Here is a 12770-nt window from a genome sequence, read left to right on the forward strand (position 1 = left end):
TCAACACTGGATGCTTAGGCTGAACAGCAGCAAACAACTAAAAATGAAACTTGAACTTATGTAAAGTCAAACTGCTGTCCAACACAGCAATCCAAGCAGACTTTTTTTTTCACTGCAGTTGTGTTGGTTAACCCTATCTTAACTGTCTGCTCACAACTTTTAACTCTAAATTCAGCTGTGTGCAACCTGTATTTAAATGTCCCTGCACACCCAAGAAACTTTTTTTTGAATCACTCCATTTGAAATTATGCAATGTCAACAAATCCTGTAAACTGACAGTGTAAATTATCTGCAAGGTACAACAAAAATCTCTGCACTACCAATGATGAAAAAGTACAATTTGCTCCCTTGCCTCCATCATCAAACTGTGAGGTGCTGTCACAATGGAGCAACACAGTGGCCAGAGGGTCAGACTGTGCTTGTACTGTGCAGCTTTCTCTTGTGAATGTATGTTATTATGTCACTGTGTCCTTGCACAGAAACAGAAACTTCTTAGATTAGATAAAGTCTAGCAACCCACATCGCAGTAAGAATAGGTCTAATTTGGCAGTGCAAGTGAGAACTCCTGTTTGGGTCAATTGTGAGTGTGCACATGCTTTAAGGTGAATCTTAATCCAACATATCAGTTTGTATGTTAACTGTAATAGAACATGATAAACCAGCCATAACACTATGACCACTGACATGAGAAGTAAATAACATTGGCCATCTTATGACAATGCAATGTTCTGCTGGGAAACATTTGGACCTGGCATACATGTGGATGTTAGACATGTACCACACACCTAGACTAGACAGACCTAGACCAGACCAGGAACCCCCACCCTATAGCAATGGCACTCCTTCATGGTAGCAGCCATCCTCAGCCGGATGCAGCCTGACACAGGCAGACACACAAAAACGTTTTAGGAACGCCTCAAACATGAAAAATAGCACAAGGTGATGACCTAGCTTCCAAATTCCCTAAATCCCACACTGGTCAAGTATCTGTGGTATGCACTGGAACAAGCCTGATCCACAGAGGCCCCTCCACTCAACCCAAAGGACACCCTCAGAAAGCCCATGTCCATTATCTGATGAGTCAGAACTTTTGAGGCACAGACCTACACATTATTAGGATGGTGGCCATAATGTTATGCCTGATAGGTGTATAAAACTACAAGTACACAGGACCTTCAATGTACTCTTCATCTAAAGCCCCATCCACATATTGAGTCTAACAGTTGGTTAGAAGACATTTCAGGCTCTGGTTGCCGAGGTAACTTTCTTGTATATTCACTTCTCCAAATGGTTCCAAGTTAAACAAGCAGAACACACAAACATTTCATGGTCTGCTCTCATCACATCACTGCTAGTCAGAGGTGGGAAGTAACGAAGTACAAATACTTCGTTACTGTACTTAAAGGGGAACCACAATTTTTTTTACAACCTGGGCCTAGTAGGGCTGCCACGATTAGTCGACTAGTCACGATTATGTCGACTTTTAAAATCGTTGACAACTAATTTAATAGTCGACGCGTCGTTTTTTTTTTATCTTTGTTTTTCTCTCAAAACTGCCGTCTGCCTTTCTGTCCTTGACACACATACGCAGTAGTGGTAATCGGGGTCAGTTGTGATGTCACCGGAAGTTATACCAGAAGGGTTCTGGTATCATGGCTACCCGGCAGCAACGGAGCTCAAAAGTGTGGGATCATTTTAAGAAAACGATGCACGAGCACCTGAAAAGGAAGCACGTTGTGGCTACCTGTTGTGACTAGAGTTGCACAATACCCACGGTACCCAGTCTAGGGATGGCTCGATCCGATACTTAGGATCGGTATCGGTCCGATATTGGTCAAAATTTCAGGATCGAACATCGAAAAAAATAACTATAGCCCGTCCGATCCGATACCTAAGCCCAAATGCTCAACTTAACTTTGCGCAACATGCCGTAAACAGAGAGCAGCTGCTGCAAGCGTGTGTAAACAGAACCTCCTGACAGTGAATTAGCCTAGCGCTCTTATCATGTCAGCTGTGTGGAGTTACTTTCCACGCAAGGAAGAGAAAAGTAAAACAGCCGAATGCAAATTGTGCAACGCGAGTGTCTCAAGGGGTGGCAGCAGCACTGGACGCAAGTGTTTGTGACAGTTATTTAAAGTTAGCAGTCACTTAAAGCAGCGATCGCTGCTGCTTTAAGCGCAGGTAGATCGCGTGCATTAAAAAAATAAAATAAAATGTTTTAGATGTTAGTCTGGCTTAACAGTTATCTGTTGCACCTCCAAAACAAACAGCAATTCAAACGTTCATCTTTATTTATTTTACTTTATATTTGTAACATGCCCTCAGTTCATACCTGTCAAGTATCCCATTTTGGCCGGGAAAGTCCCGTATTTTACCCTTCTTTCCCGCCGTCCTCCCGTATTAGTATTTTCCCGTAAATCTCCCGTATTTTTACCTGCGTTATTAAAACGCTCGGGCGGAGTAAAAAAAAAAAAAAAAAAAACCTTCCCAATCTGAGCTCTGTCACTGGCCTCGTGATAACTGCCACCTGCAGTAGCCTTCTACAGGTAAGCCTACTGTAGGTGGAAGTTGTCGCGAGGTTAGTGTGCGACGTCAGATGATGAGTGACAACAAGGCAAGAAAATAAGGGGGAAAAAAACAGATTTTTATTTTTATTTTTTTTTGATTATTGTTGTTGTGACTACTGAGGTCAGACACCCCTGGATTAATCAGTTTGTCCAGTAATGGCTGACAGGAAACAAAGGAGCTGGCTGAAGTTCAGGAAGTAGTGTAGCTGTGCATAAAGCCAATTGTAGTGTATTAGAGCTTGACAAGTGGTGATTTTAGCTTTCTTGTACACCTGTCTTAAAATGTAAGGGATACTGGAGCTTGGTTGGGGTGGTGGGACTGCTCGCGGTGGGCGCTGGAAAATTTCCCTTATTTTCAAATTCAAAACTTGACAGGTATGCCTCAGTTCAGCGGCACACATCCACAGCCACGCACAACTTCAACCACAACAACTCAACACTACCGTCTTTCTTAAAGAGACAGCGCTATTTTTCTAAAGGTGCAGTGCACCAATTTTTCTTGATAAATATAAAAACAAAGATGGATAGAGCTTTTAACACTGTAGCAACAATTAATATGACTTAGGATAGTTAGATCACTTTGACTTGGTCATTGTAAAAGCAGCTCGCAAGCCAAAAAAGTGTGGGCACCCCTGTCAATGGAACATTGGAACTGAGTCCATTCTATATCTAGTTTGATATGGGTGTTTTACATACAGTTCAACCCCAGAGGTTACATGTGAAAGAAGAAACATTCAAGTTTGCAATTTGCACTGATTTGAAGTTTAAATAAAGAGCTTATGGCTTGAGGCACATCGTGGGCTATTTTATTTCTTCCCTTAGGGGAGCAGAATATTTGTTGCACAGTTTGACCATGGTGTTTTTAGATGTCCATATTAAGCAAAGTACATCTATACAAACTATATGTATTATTAACAGCTTAACAGAGGAGAAAAGAAGTTATCGGATTGATATCGGTATCGGCAGATACTCCAAGTTGCAGTATCGGTATCGGTATCGGACATGAAAAAGTTGTATCGAGCCATCCCTAGTACCCGCGGTGCCAAATCGTAACGGTTCCTACTATACTAGAAATTCTACACGACGGTACTGCCGTGGATTACTATATAGTTTCCGCTACACAGCAGCCGGCTCTACTCTCCTCCCGGCTTCTCAATGCATACTACTCCCTTGTAAACAAACCCACATGGCAACTACTGCAACCGAACTACACAGTTGCTGAATGATTGGCTGTTTGCCTGTTACTGGTGACGTCCGGGGATATGATAGGTTGTTTCCGCACGCTGGGTTCGCCCGTCTGTTAGCTGACTGGCTGTTCGTGTGTTTCTGCCGGCAAGAACGAACTCCATGAAGACAGCTCCACTGCGATAGAAATTCGCTTCAAAACAAACAACAAGCTAAAGTTCTGTCTCGCCCAGATGCGCGCACACGGCTTACAGTCACAAACATGAGACAACACACTCACCAAGGCAGAAGCACCGGCCCAAGCGGCGAGTCTGCCGCGTCATCGTCAGTGGCACCACTAATTTTGCTCAACATTATAAGTAATTAATAAGTATTTATAACTTGTACAAATACAGTTCATAAAAATAATAATAATAATAAAAAGGCCGCAGTATCGCGATAATACCCGGAACCGTGATACTTTGTCTGGTATAGTATCGTGGTCACTCATTTTGGTATCGTGACAACTCTACTTGTGAGAAAGATGAAGAGAGACTGTCGTGTCGGTAAGCTAACTGGCTAGTTAGCTGCTAATATTAGCGTGAACAGAGAGCTAACTTACTACTTACTCATATAGCTGTAAACGTTAAAGTTTTAATGAACTGTCATCTTAATTGTCTTTATTTTTAGTTAGCATATACCTTAAACACTTCAAGCTGAAAACTAATGATGGTTATATAAGAGCAGCTTCATGCTGGTGCGATAAGCTGTATGTTTTACATTCAATTTACGTATGATCCGATTAGTCGACTAATCGAAATAATAATCGGTGATTAATCAACTATCAAAATAATCGTTTGTGGCAGCCCTAATTTCTAGCATAAAATACTGTTGTTTACTCCCCCAAATAGCTTTTGTGTCATTCGCACAAGTTTACGAAATTATTAGATCAACGTAAATCCATATGGTGACTGGGCACCGAGACGCAGCCTCTAAATAACGCATTATCTGCCGTGAAACTCGTTAATTTCGCCAATATTTTGTTATGATACGCTGCTATTCCCCGTTGAGTCCAGAGTTACCTGTTATCATCATCCGGGATCTGTAGATTGACCTACAGACCCTGGATGATGTCTTCTGACCTGGACAATGTCGTCTCTGAGCGGCGCGCGCACCCACGAAGGTTGGCTTGTTTACCTGTAATTTGCTACTGCTAGTTTTTTGCAACATGGCTGAATATTTTTTCCGATTCTGAGGTTGTGGACGAACCATAGCAAAACAAACCTGCTGCAGTAAGTGACAATAAGGGATGGGAAAGGACAGTGTGTATTTTATTATGAAAGAGATTGAGATTATGACCACATCAGATAGATAAACTCTCTCACAAATAGCCACTGAACTACCTAATCATACATGGAAACATAAACACCCCAGAAAAAAATGTTGCTAACCACAACCAGAATCATTTATTTCAAGAAGCAGGTTGTCTGTGTCTTAAACGCACAACTTTAAATAGCCCCTTCAAGGTAGATAAGGATAACCATGGGACACTATTACTCTGCCGCAGAGGGCTTAACATACATATTGTGTGTGCATGTGTGTAAATCTGCATATGATTTTATATATAGAGGCTATAATGTATTGCCATGTATGTGCATACCCACTTCATGTGTCTTTCTTCTCTTTTCAGGACATAAGGAAGCAGGAGTGGACAGCCATTATTCCCAACTCCCAGCTCATTGTCATTCCTTACCCACACAATGAACCTTCAAGGTACAGAAACACTTACACACCAATAGATATAATACAAAATACTGGGGGATGGGCCATAATTACTCGTTTCCTTGTTCACATTGAAGTAAATTACTGGGAGAACCTGTTAAGGCTGTTGAACTTTAAGCACCTCATCTGATGCAACTTAATGTGACATATTCAAGTTCATATTACATCAGCTTGATACAGATAGTGTATCTGTGGTGGATCTTCACAAAACAATTCCTAGATGTTAACTCACATAATTTCACACACACTATTGCCTTGCAGTGGGCTCATGTTATCATGACGCTATTGACATGTAGCTCACCCCAGAAGGAGCTTCAGATGTGTTCACACATTTGCCCCCCTCCATATAGGGCACAACACTCGTTCATCCACCAAGTCTGCACAGACACACACCTATGTGTACACCATAAGTGAAGTAAACTCAAACTATTAAAATTGAGCACAGTCTCTGTGTTTGTACTCCACTTGATAATTGCAGTGTTTTCCTGTCAGATGTTATTAATAAATAAACAATAACACAGCACATAACAAGTCTGCATTTTATCTCTTTCTCTCTTTAGTTGGAGTGCTAAGTTGTACCTTACTCCTAGCGACAGTGTGTTGCTGACGGCCATTGCACTGATTGGAGTGTGTGTCTTCATCCTTGTCATTATTGGCATCCTGCACTGGCAAGAGAAGGTCAGGACACACCTAAACACACAATGCTGTTGTATAGTTAACATTTGCCTCTTCTTGGTGATTTATTGCTTGTGTGCGTGTGTGTGTGTGTGTGTGTGTGTGTGTGTGTGTGTGTGTGTGTGCGTGTGGGTGTGTGTGTGTGTGAGAGAGAGAGAGAGCTAATTAATGCATTAATGCTGTAAATATACCCTCCGGGGAGTGGATGCACGTTTTCACGTGTGTTTTGTGCTTCGGCTCCTCCTTGTCTAGTTGTTTTAAGCCACACACACAGAACAGTCACAGCAAAAAGCACCTTGTCACTGCATTATTGCATACACACAAATGCAAACATTGTTTAACACAATTTTTTGCAAGTATACATTTTTGTTTGTCTGTAAGTGTTTCCTTTTCATCTTTACACGTTGTGGTAATGCTGTCGACTGGGCGACAGGAGAGTAGGATCATCTCCAAACCATCTGTTCTGAGAGCATGTGCACTTAATGTTTGTCTGTCAGTGTGCCCACACCATTGATTGTATATACACACAGGATGGCATGGCTACACGCACAAAAGCTTCTAATTACTCTCTTTTTGAAAAACGTCAGTGTGTACATCAGCTTCATCTAAACTGATGCTAAAATCTTTCCCACTCTCGCCAACTGGGCCTTTCTGTGTGGAGTTTGCGTGTTCTCCCTGTGTCTGCGTGGGTTCTCTCTGGGTACTCTAACTTCCTCCCACCGTCCAAAGACATGCTCATTAGGTTAACTGGTGATTCTAAATTGGCTGTAGGTTTGGATGTGAGTGTGAATGGTTGTCTGTCTCTCTGTGTTTGACCTGCGATAGACTGGCGACATGTCCAGGGTGTACCCTGCCTCTCGCCCGATGACAGCTGGGATAGGCTCCAGCAGACCCCGCGACCCTTCACAGGAACAAGCAGTTACTGAAGATGAATGAATGGTGCCTTCGTTAATACACAGGATTAGATGTTACAATCAGAAGAGCAATCGCCGATGTTACAATCCCTTGTGCCAAGATCCCAGGCAAAACACATTTAGAGGCCCTGTCTAACAAACCTACGGTCATGTGATATGACGAAGTAAATGCTGCTGGCTTGTAGGCCCACAGACCAGCAGAGGATAATTCAAACCTTGTGAAATATAAACTAACCATATGATGCTGGCTTGTATGGCCCGCTCAGCAGCTAACCAAACAAAGAAATATCACTACCAACCAACCAATATGAAGACATCAGATACCTGGCCTAGTCAAAGGCAGTATGCAGCATGCCATTGGGGTTTTCAAGTGGGCACCTCCCTTCACCGATGTTTCGTTAAGTTAGGCCCACGACTCCTCAAGAAGGCTTAACAGTGAATTCCAGCGTCCTGGAGTCACCCCTCTCCATGCTGCCACTCCACAACCCTGTTTTTCTTACCATTCAGTGACTATCAACAACTAATATTTCATAATTTAGCCTAGTCCTTTGATGAATCACGACCCAAACAAACAAATCTACCATGGTTCGCCCCGTTGATGCGGACTGAACCACGAACCAATCGACCAAATCTATCATGATTTGCAAACACACTAAAGTCACGCAGCCATCCCTACCTTTAGCAAGCTCCCCAGCTAGCATGCTTCCTATGTGCTCAAAGCCACTCGCTTGCTCTCTCTGCTGCCCGGGAAATGTTGCATACCGCAGTCCACTGGCTTTTTCCGCGTATGCCCAGCTCGCTCAGAAGAGCAATCTTCGATTTTGCCACAAATCCACAGCAGCCCACTTCTACCGGGCGGACATGAGCCCTCCAGCCATTCTGCTCTGCGTCTGCTGCTGACTCTGCATACTTAGCTCTCTTACGCTCGTTAGCCTCCTCAACTCTATCTTCCCACGGGACAGTAAGTTCTATGAAATAGACTACTTTCCCTGGCTCAGACCAAAACAGCAGATCTGGCCATAGTCGAGTGCTAGCTATCTCGGTTGGAATAACCAGCTGTTCATTTAAGTCCGCCCTCATCTCCCAGGCTCCTCCTACTCTTAGCTGTCCTGTGTTGTGCCTGATGCTTGCTAGTCTAGCCTTTCCCTCCCGTACAAACTTGATGAGTCTATTCTCTCTGTTAGCGGCCATGGAATTTACATTCACCTGTTTTTCCTCAATTGCAGCTGCTAAACATTTCAGTACCTGGTTGTGACGCCAGGTGTAACGTCCTTGGGAAAGACTAACCTTACAACCTGTCAGAATATGGCTAAGCGTACATACACAAGTGCACAGTGGGCAGGCAGCTTCCTTACCTACCCACTGGTTTAAGTTCTGGGGAGTTGGCAGCACATCATAAGTAGCCCCTATCATGTCAAGTCAAGTCACGTTAATTTATATAGCACACTTAAACGCAATGTAATTGACCCAAGGTGCTCACAGAAATAAAATATATACAGTAATAAAAACAAAAATATAAATGACAAAAAAATAAATAAATAAATAAAACATAAAATAAATGAAAATACAAAATAATAATAATAATAATAATAATAATAATAATAATAAACAGATTATGATTATAGACAAAAGAACATATGGTTACTGAAACCACTAGAGAAAGATGTGCAAAGTTAAAGATGCCAGCCAACATAACACTGGAAAGAAATAGAAACAAGATAAACAAACAAACAAGGGGAGAAATTAATGGACATCATAGGCCAAAGAAAATAGATGGGTCTTTAAATTTGATTTAAAACTAGTGATGGTGGGACAGGACTTAATTTCTATAGGGAGATTATTCCAGAGTCTAGGGGCAGCAACAGAAAAAGCCCTATCACCTTTCGTTTTTAGGATTGCATTTGGGACTGAGAGAAGATGTTGTGAGGAAGACCTCAGTGGCCTAGAAGGACAGTAGGGACTTAAAAGGTCACAGATATACTGTGGTGCCATTCCATTTAGGGCTTTGAAAACAAAAAGTAAAACTTTAAAATGAATTCTGTATTTGACAGGTAACCAGTTGGGCCAGCACAGGACTTATCATAAATCTAATCCTGCTGGCCTCCATGCTCCAAAGCTCTCTCCACTTCAACTTCCTTTTCTCCACACTCTCCCAGTTCACCCATTGACCCTGCTTAGCCTGCGACACTGCCTTAGTGCATCTTACTGCTTCCTCTTGCTTCTGTACCTCTTCCACTACCATCTTTCTCCTTTCTACTGCTGATGCCTTGCTCCACAGAGGTTTCCCTGCGCACAGCCCAGGCCTCCGCGCCCTTGCTGTACATTGCCTATGATATCCCTATGCCTAAGGGCTGTCTGTGCTTGCTGTACTGCCTCTTTTGGGTTCCACTTCCTCCCTGTCTTAACTGTGGGAGCTGCACTCCTGACTACTGGATCCTTCGACTGAGTGAGAGTCATTTCCAGTCTAACTTTAGCACACTTAAACTCCTCTGTTAGGCTGGTAACTGGGAGCTCCAATATACCTTTCCCATATAAGGCTGCGCCACATTAGCTGGGGCAGTAAACCAAATTGCAAGCACCATAATTTTAACTTCCCTGGTAGCCCTGATCGGTCTATCTCTTGAAATGCCTTGAATCATTTCCTGCCTCAATCCTTCTAACTGTGCCTTATTACTGAGACTTGCATCATACCATCTTCCCAAACTCTTCACTGGCTTCTCCAGCACTGTGGGGACCACCTCATCATTTATAACAAACTTCTTATCTACTACCTTTCCTTTAACAATGGAAATACTCCTAGATTTACTAGGCTTCACTTTCATCCTAACCCACTGCAGGTTGCTGTTTAGCTTATCCAGCAATCTTCTGGTACAAGGAGCGGTTGACGTTGTAGTCGTGATGTCGTCCATGTAGGCCCTAATTGGGAGGAGGCAAAGCCCTCCCTGCAGCCTTTCTCCACCTACCACCCATTTGGAAGCCCTAATAATGACCTCCATTGCCATTGTAAAGGCTAGTGGAGAGATTGTACACCCTGCCATGATGCCTACCTCCAGCTGCTGCCATGCTGTAGTGTACTCTGCTGTGGTAAAGCAGAGTTGTATTTCTAAAAAGTAGGCTTTGACTAAGCTTTTTATACTACCTGGAACTCTAAAGAATGCTTTCCATAACAGACTAAGTGGCACTGACCCAAAAGCATTAGCCAGGTCTAAGAATACAACATGCAGGTCTCTCTTCTCTTGCTTTGCTAACTGAATTTGGTGTCAAATCATACTGGTGTGCTCTAAGCATCCAGAGAAGCTGGGGATCCCAGCCTTTTGCACCAATGTATCTGTTTTTTACCAAGTAACTGGACGAGTCCCTCTCTTTGGGAATAAAAATCCCCCCTGCCCAGCGCCATGCCTTGGGAATAACCTGTTTCTTCCATACTACCTTCATCAAGTTCCACAGGAACTTCAGCACATCTGGTGCACTCTTATACAGCCGGTAGGGGACCCCATTAGGTCCCGGCCTGAAGAGGCTCTTGTGCGTCTCACCATTTCTTGAACCTCTTTCCACCTTGATGGGCTGTCATCACACTGGCTACCTATTTCAACAGCAGGTGGAATATCAGAGGGTAGTGCCAACTTTCTAAACCTGTCCGTATCTTTATGCACCTCCTCCAAATACTTCTCAAGCTTCTGTTTTGGTACTGTGAGGCAACCATTCTTTTTCTTGCCAAATAGTGACTTCACAAACCTAAATGGGTCCTTATAAAACGCTACTCTAGCCCGCTCTTTCCTATTCCTATTTTTCCTAATGTTCTCCGCCCTTCTTAATGCTGCCAACCACTCCCTCACATCTGCCTGTAATCAGTCAATACCTATCTTCTCCTCATCTGTAGCTTTCCTCCACTTAAGGAGTCTCCTCTCCTGGACGAGCCTATCGATCTCTTGCTGACGCCTAGATCTAACTTCCTGTCCCTCTTGTTTCTTCCGTTTCTCAACCACACCAAATCTTTCTTTGCCATAATCATAAATGAGATCTCCCATTTTCTCCAACTTACTCTTCGCCATCCCTTTAAGCCTACCTAGTGCACTAACCTAATCACTATTGATGTTCTCCCACCGCCTACTGTCTGCTGCACCTGGCCATTTGATCCTTGATTTCTGACCGATAATTTTCTCCCTCTTTAGCTGGCTGGCCTCTCTGTCTGCCTCAGTGCTTGTACCTGCCTCAACGTTAGGGGTGCTGATGTCCTGCGAACTGTGGGTTACTTCCTGTCGCTGGACTTCAAAACTGAACTGAGCAGAAATACACTGAGCAGGCTCAGGTGGATGGGAGGAGATACAGTTAGGTCCATACATATTTGGGCGCTGACACAAATGTTTTTTATATATATATATGTTTATCAAAACATATTCAGTGTATATTTGGTTATATAATGAATATGGGCTTAAAGTGGCCCTGCGATAGACTGGTGACCTGTCCAGGGTGTACCCCCGCCTCTCGCCCGATAACAGCTGGGATTGGCTCCAGCAGACCCCCGCGACTCTTAACAGGAATAAGCGGGTACAGAAGATGAATGAATGAATGAATGAATGAACGGGCTTAAAGTGCAGACTCTCAGCTGTAATTTGAGGGTATTCACTTCTAATTTGGAGGAAGGATTTAGGAATTACAGCTGTTTAATATATAGCCACTTTTTCAAGGGACCAAAGGTAACAGGGCTATTCCCTCCTGAATTCATCATTTAGGCAGGTAAAAGGTCTGGAGGTGATTCCAGGTGTGGCATTTGCGTTCGGAAGCTGTTGCTGTGAAGCCACAACATGCAGTCATATGAGCTCTCATTAGAAGTGAAACAGACCATGCTTAGACTGAAAAAAAGAAGAAATACATCAGAGAGATAGCATAAATATTAGGAGTGGCAACGATGAGTTGGGCCTCCACAGAAGACAATAGATAAAGAGCCTTTATTTGTCATTATATTATACAAGTATCATATAACGAGATTGCATGGTCAGACATGGAGGGTTGGTCCTGAGCCTCTGCACTCGCGCGCGCCGCCACTGTGGGCCAAGCATAGCATGTTTTGATGATGGGAGGAAACCGGAGTGCCCGGAGAAAACCCACGCAGACCCGGGGATTCGAAACAGCGACCTTCTTGCTGTGAGGCACCAACGCTACCCACCGTGCTGTGGTGGATGATTGCAGGATCCTTTCCATGGTGGTGTATCAGTTAGAAAATGCTTTGTCCACTATTACCCCAAAAGGAGTAATGCTGAAATTGTTTTTGCTGGTCTCATTTCTTATGTGTTCTCTTTCTGTTTCTTTTATCATACAGTTACAATAGAAACATAGTCTCCGGATAAGTTTACAAGCTTCACACAGTTGCCACTTCATTAGGTACAATAGTGAAAATAAATACCTTTACTGTCCTGCACTAAATATTAATATCTTTAAGGTTATCTTATTTTATTATTATCTCAGTTATTGTTTCAAGCAATTGAAAGCTGTTGATTAAACTGGAGTTTGTACTACTGACAAATTGTATTCGCATGTATCTATTTTTGAACAAACCTATTTTAGTCAGTGGACTAGACTTAATAACAGAAACCTTTCTGACATGAGAACAGCCATGTAGGGCATGATTATCGTTATTGATGCGTAAACATTCACACACCATTGCCAA

At 43.0% G+C, this 12770-nt stretch overlaps 1 protein-coding gene across 2 annotated transcripts in view; it reads left to right on the forward strand.

Annotated features, from left to right (window-relative positions):
• itfg1 (integrin alpha FG-GAP repeat containing 1) overlaps positions 1 to 12770 on the forward strand; it is a 202917-nt gene that overhangs the window by 184208 nt on the left and 5939 nt on the right. For both annotated transcript variants that reach the window (XM_084541942.1, XM_084541943.1), the window contains exons 16-17: positions 5422 to 5504; positions 6074 to 6191. In XM_084541942.1, coding sequence (XP_084398068.1) covers positions 5422 to 5504; positions 6074 to 6191 — 201 coding nt within the window. The remainder of the gene's footprint in view (positions 1 to 5421; positions 5505 to 6073; positions 6192 to 12770) is intronic.

Source organism: Chelon labrosus (assembly GCF_963514085.1).
Source record: "Chelon labrosus genome assembly, chromosome: 3".
In the NCBI taxonomy this organism is placed as follows: domain Eukaryota; kingdom Metazoa; phylum Chordata; class Actinopteri; order Mugiliformes; family Mugilidae; genus Chelon; species Chelon labrosus.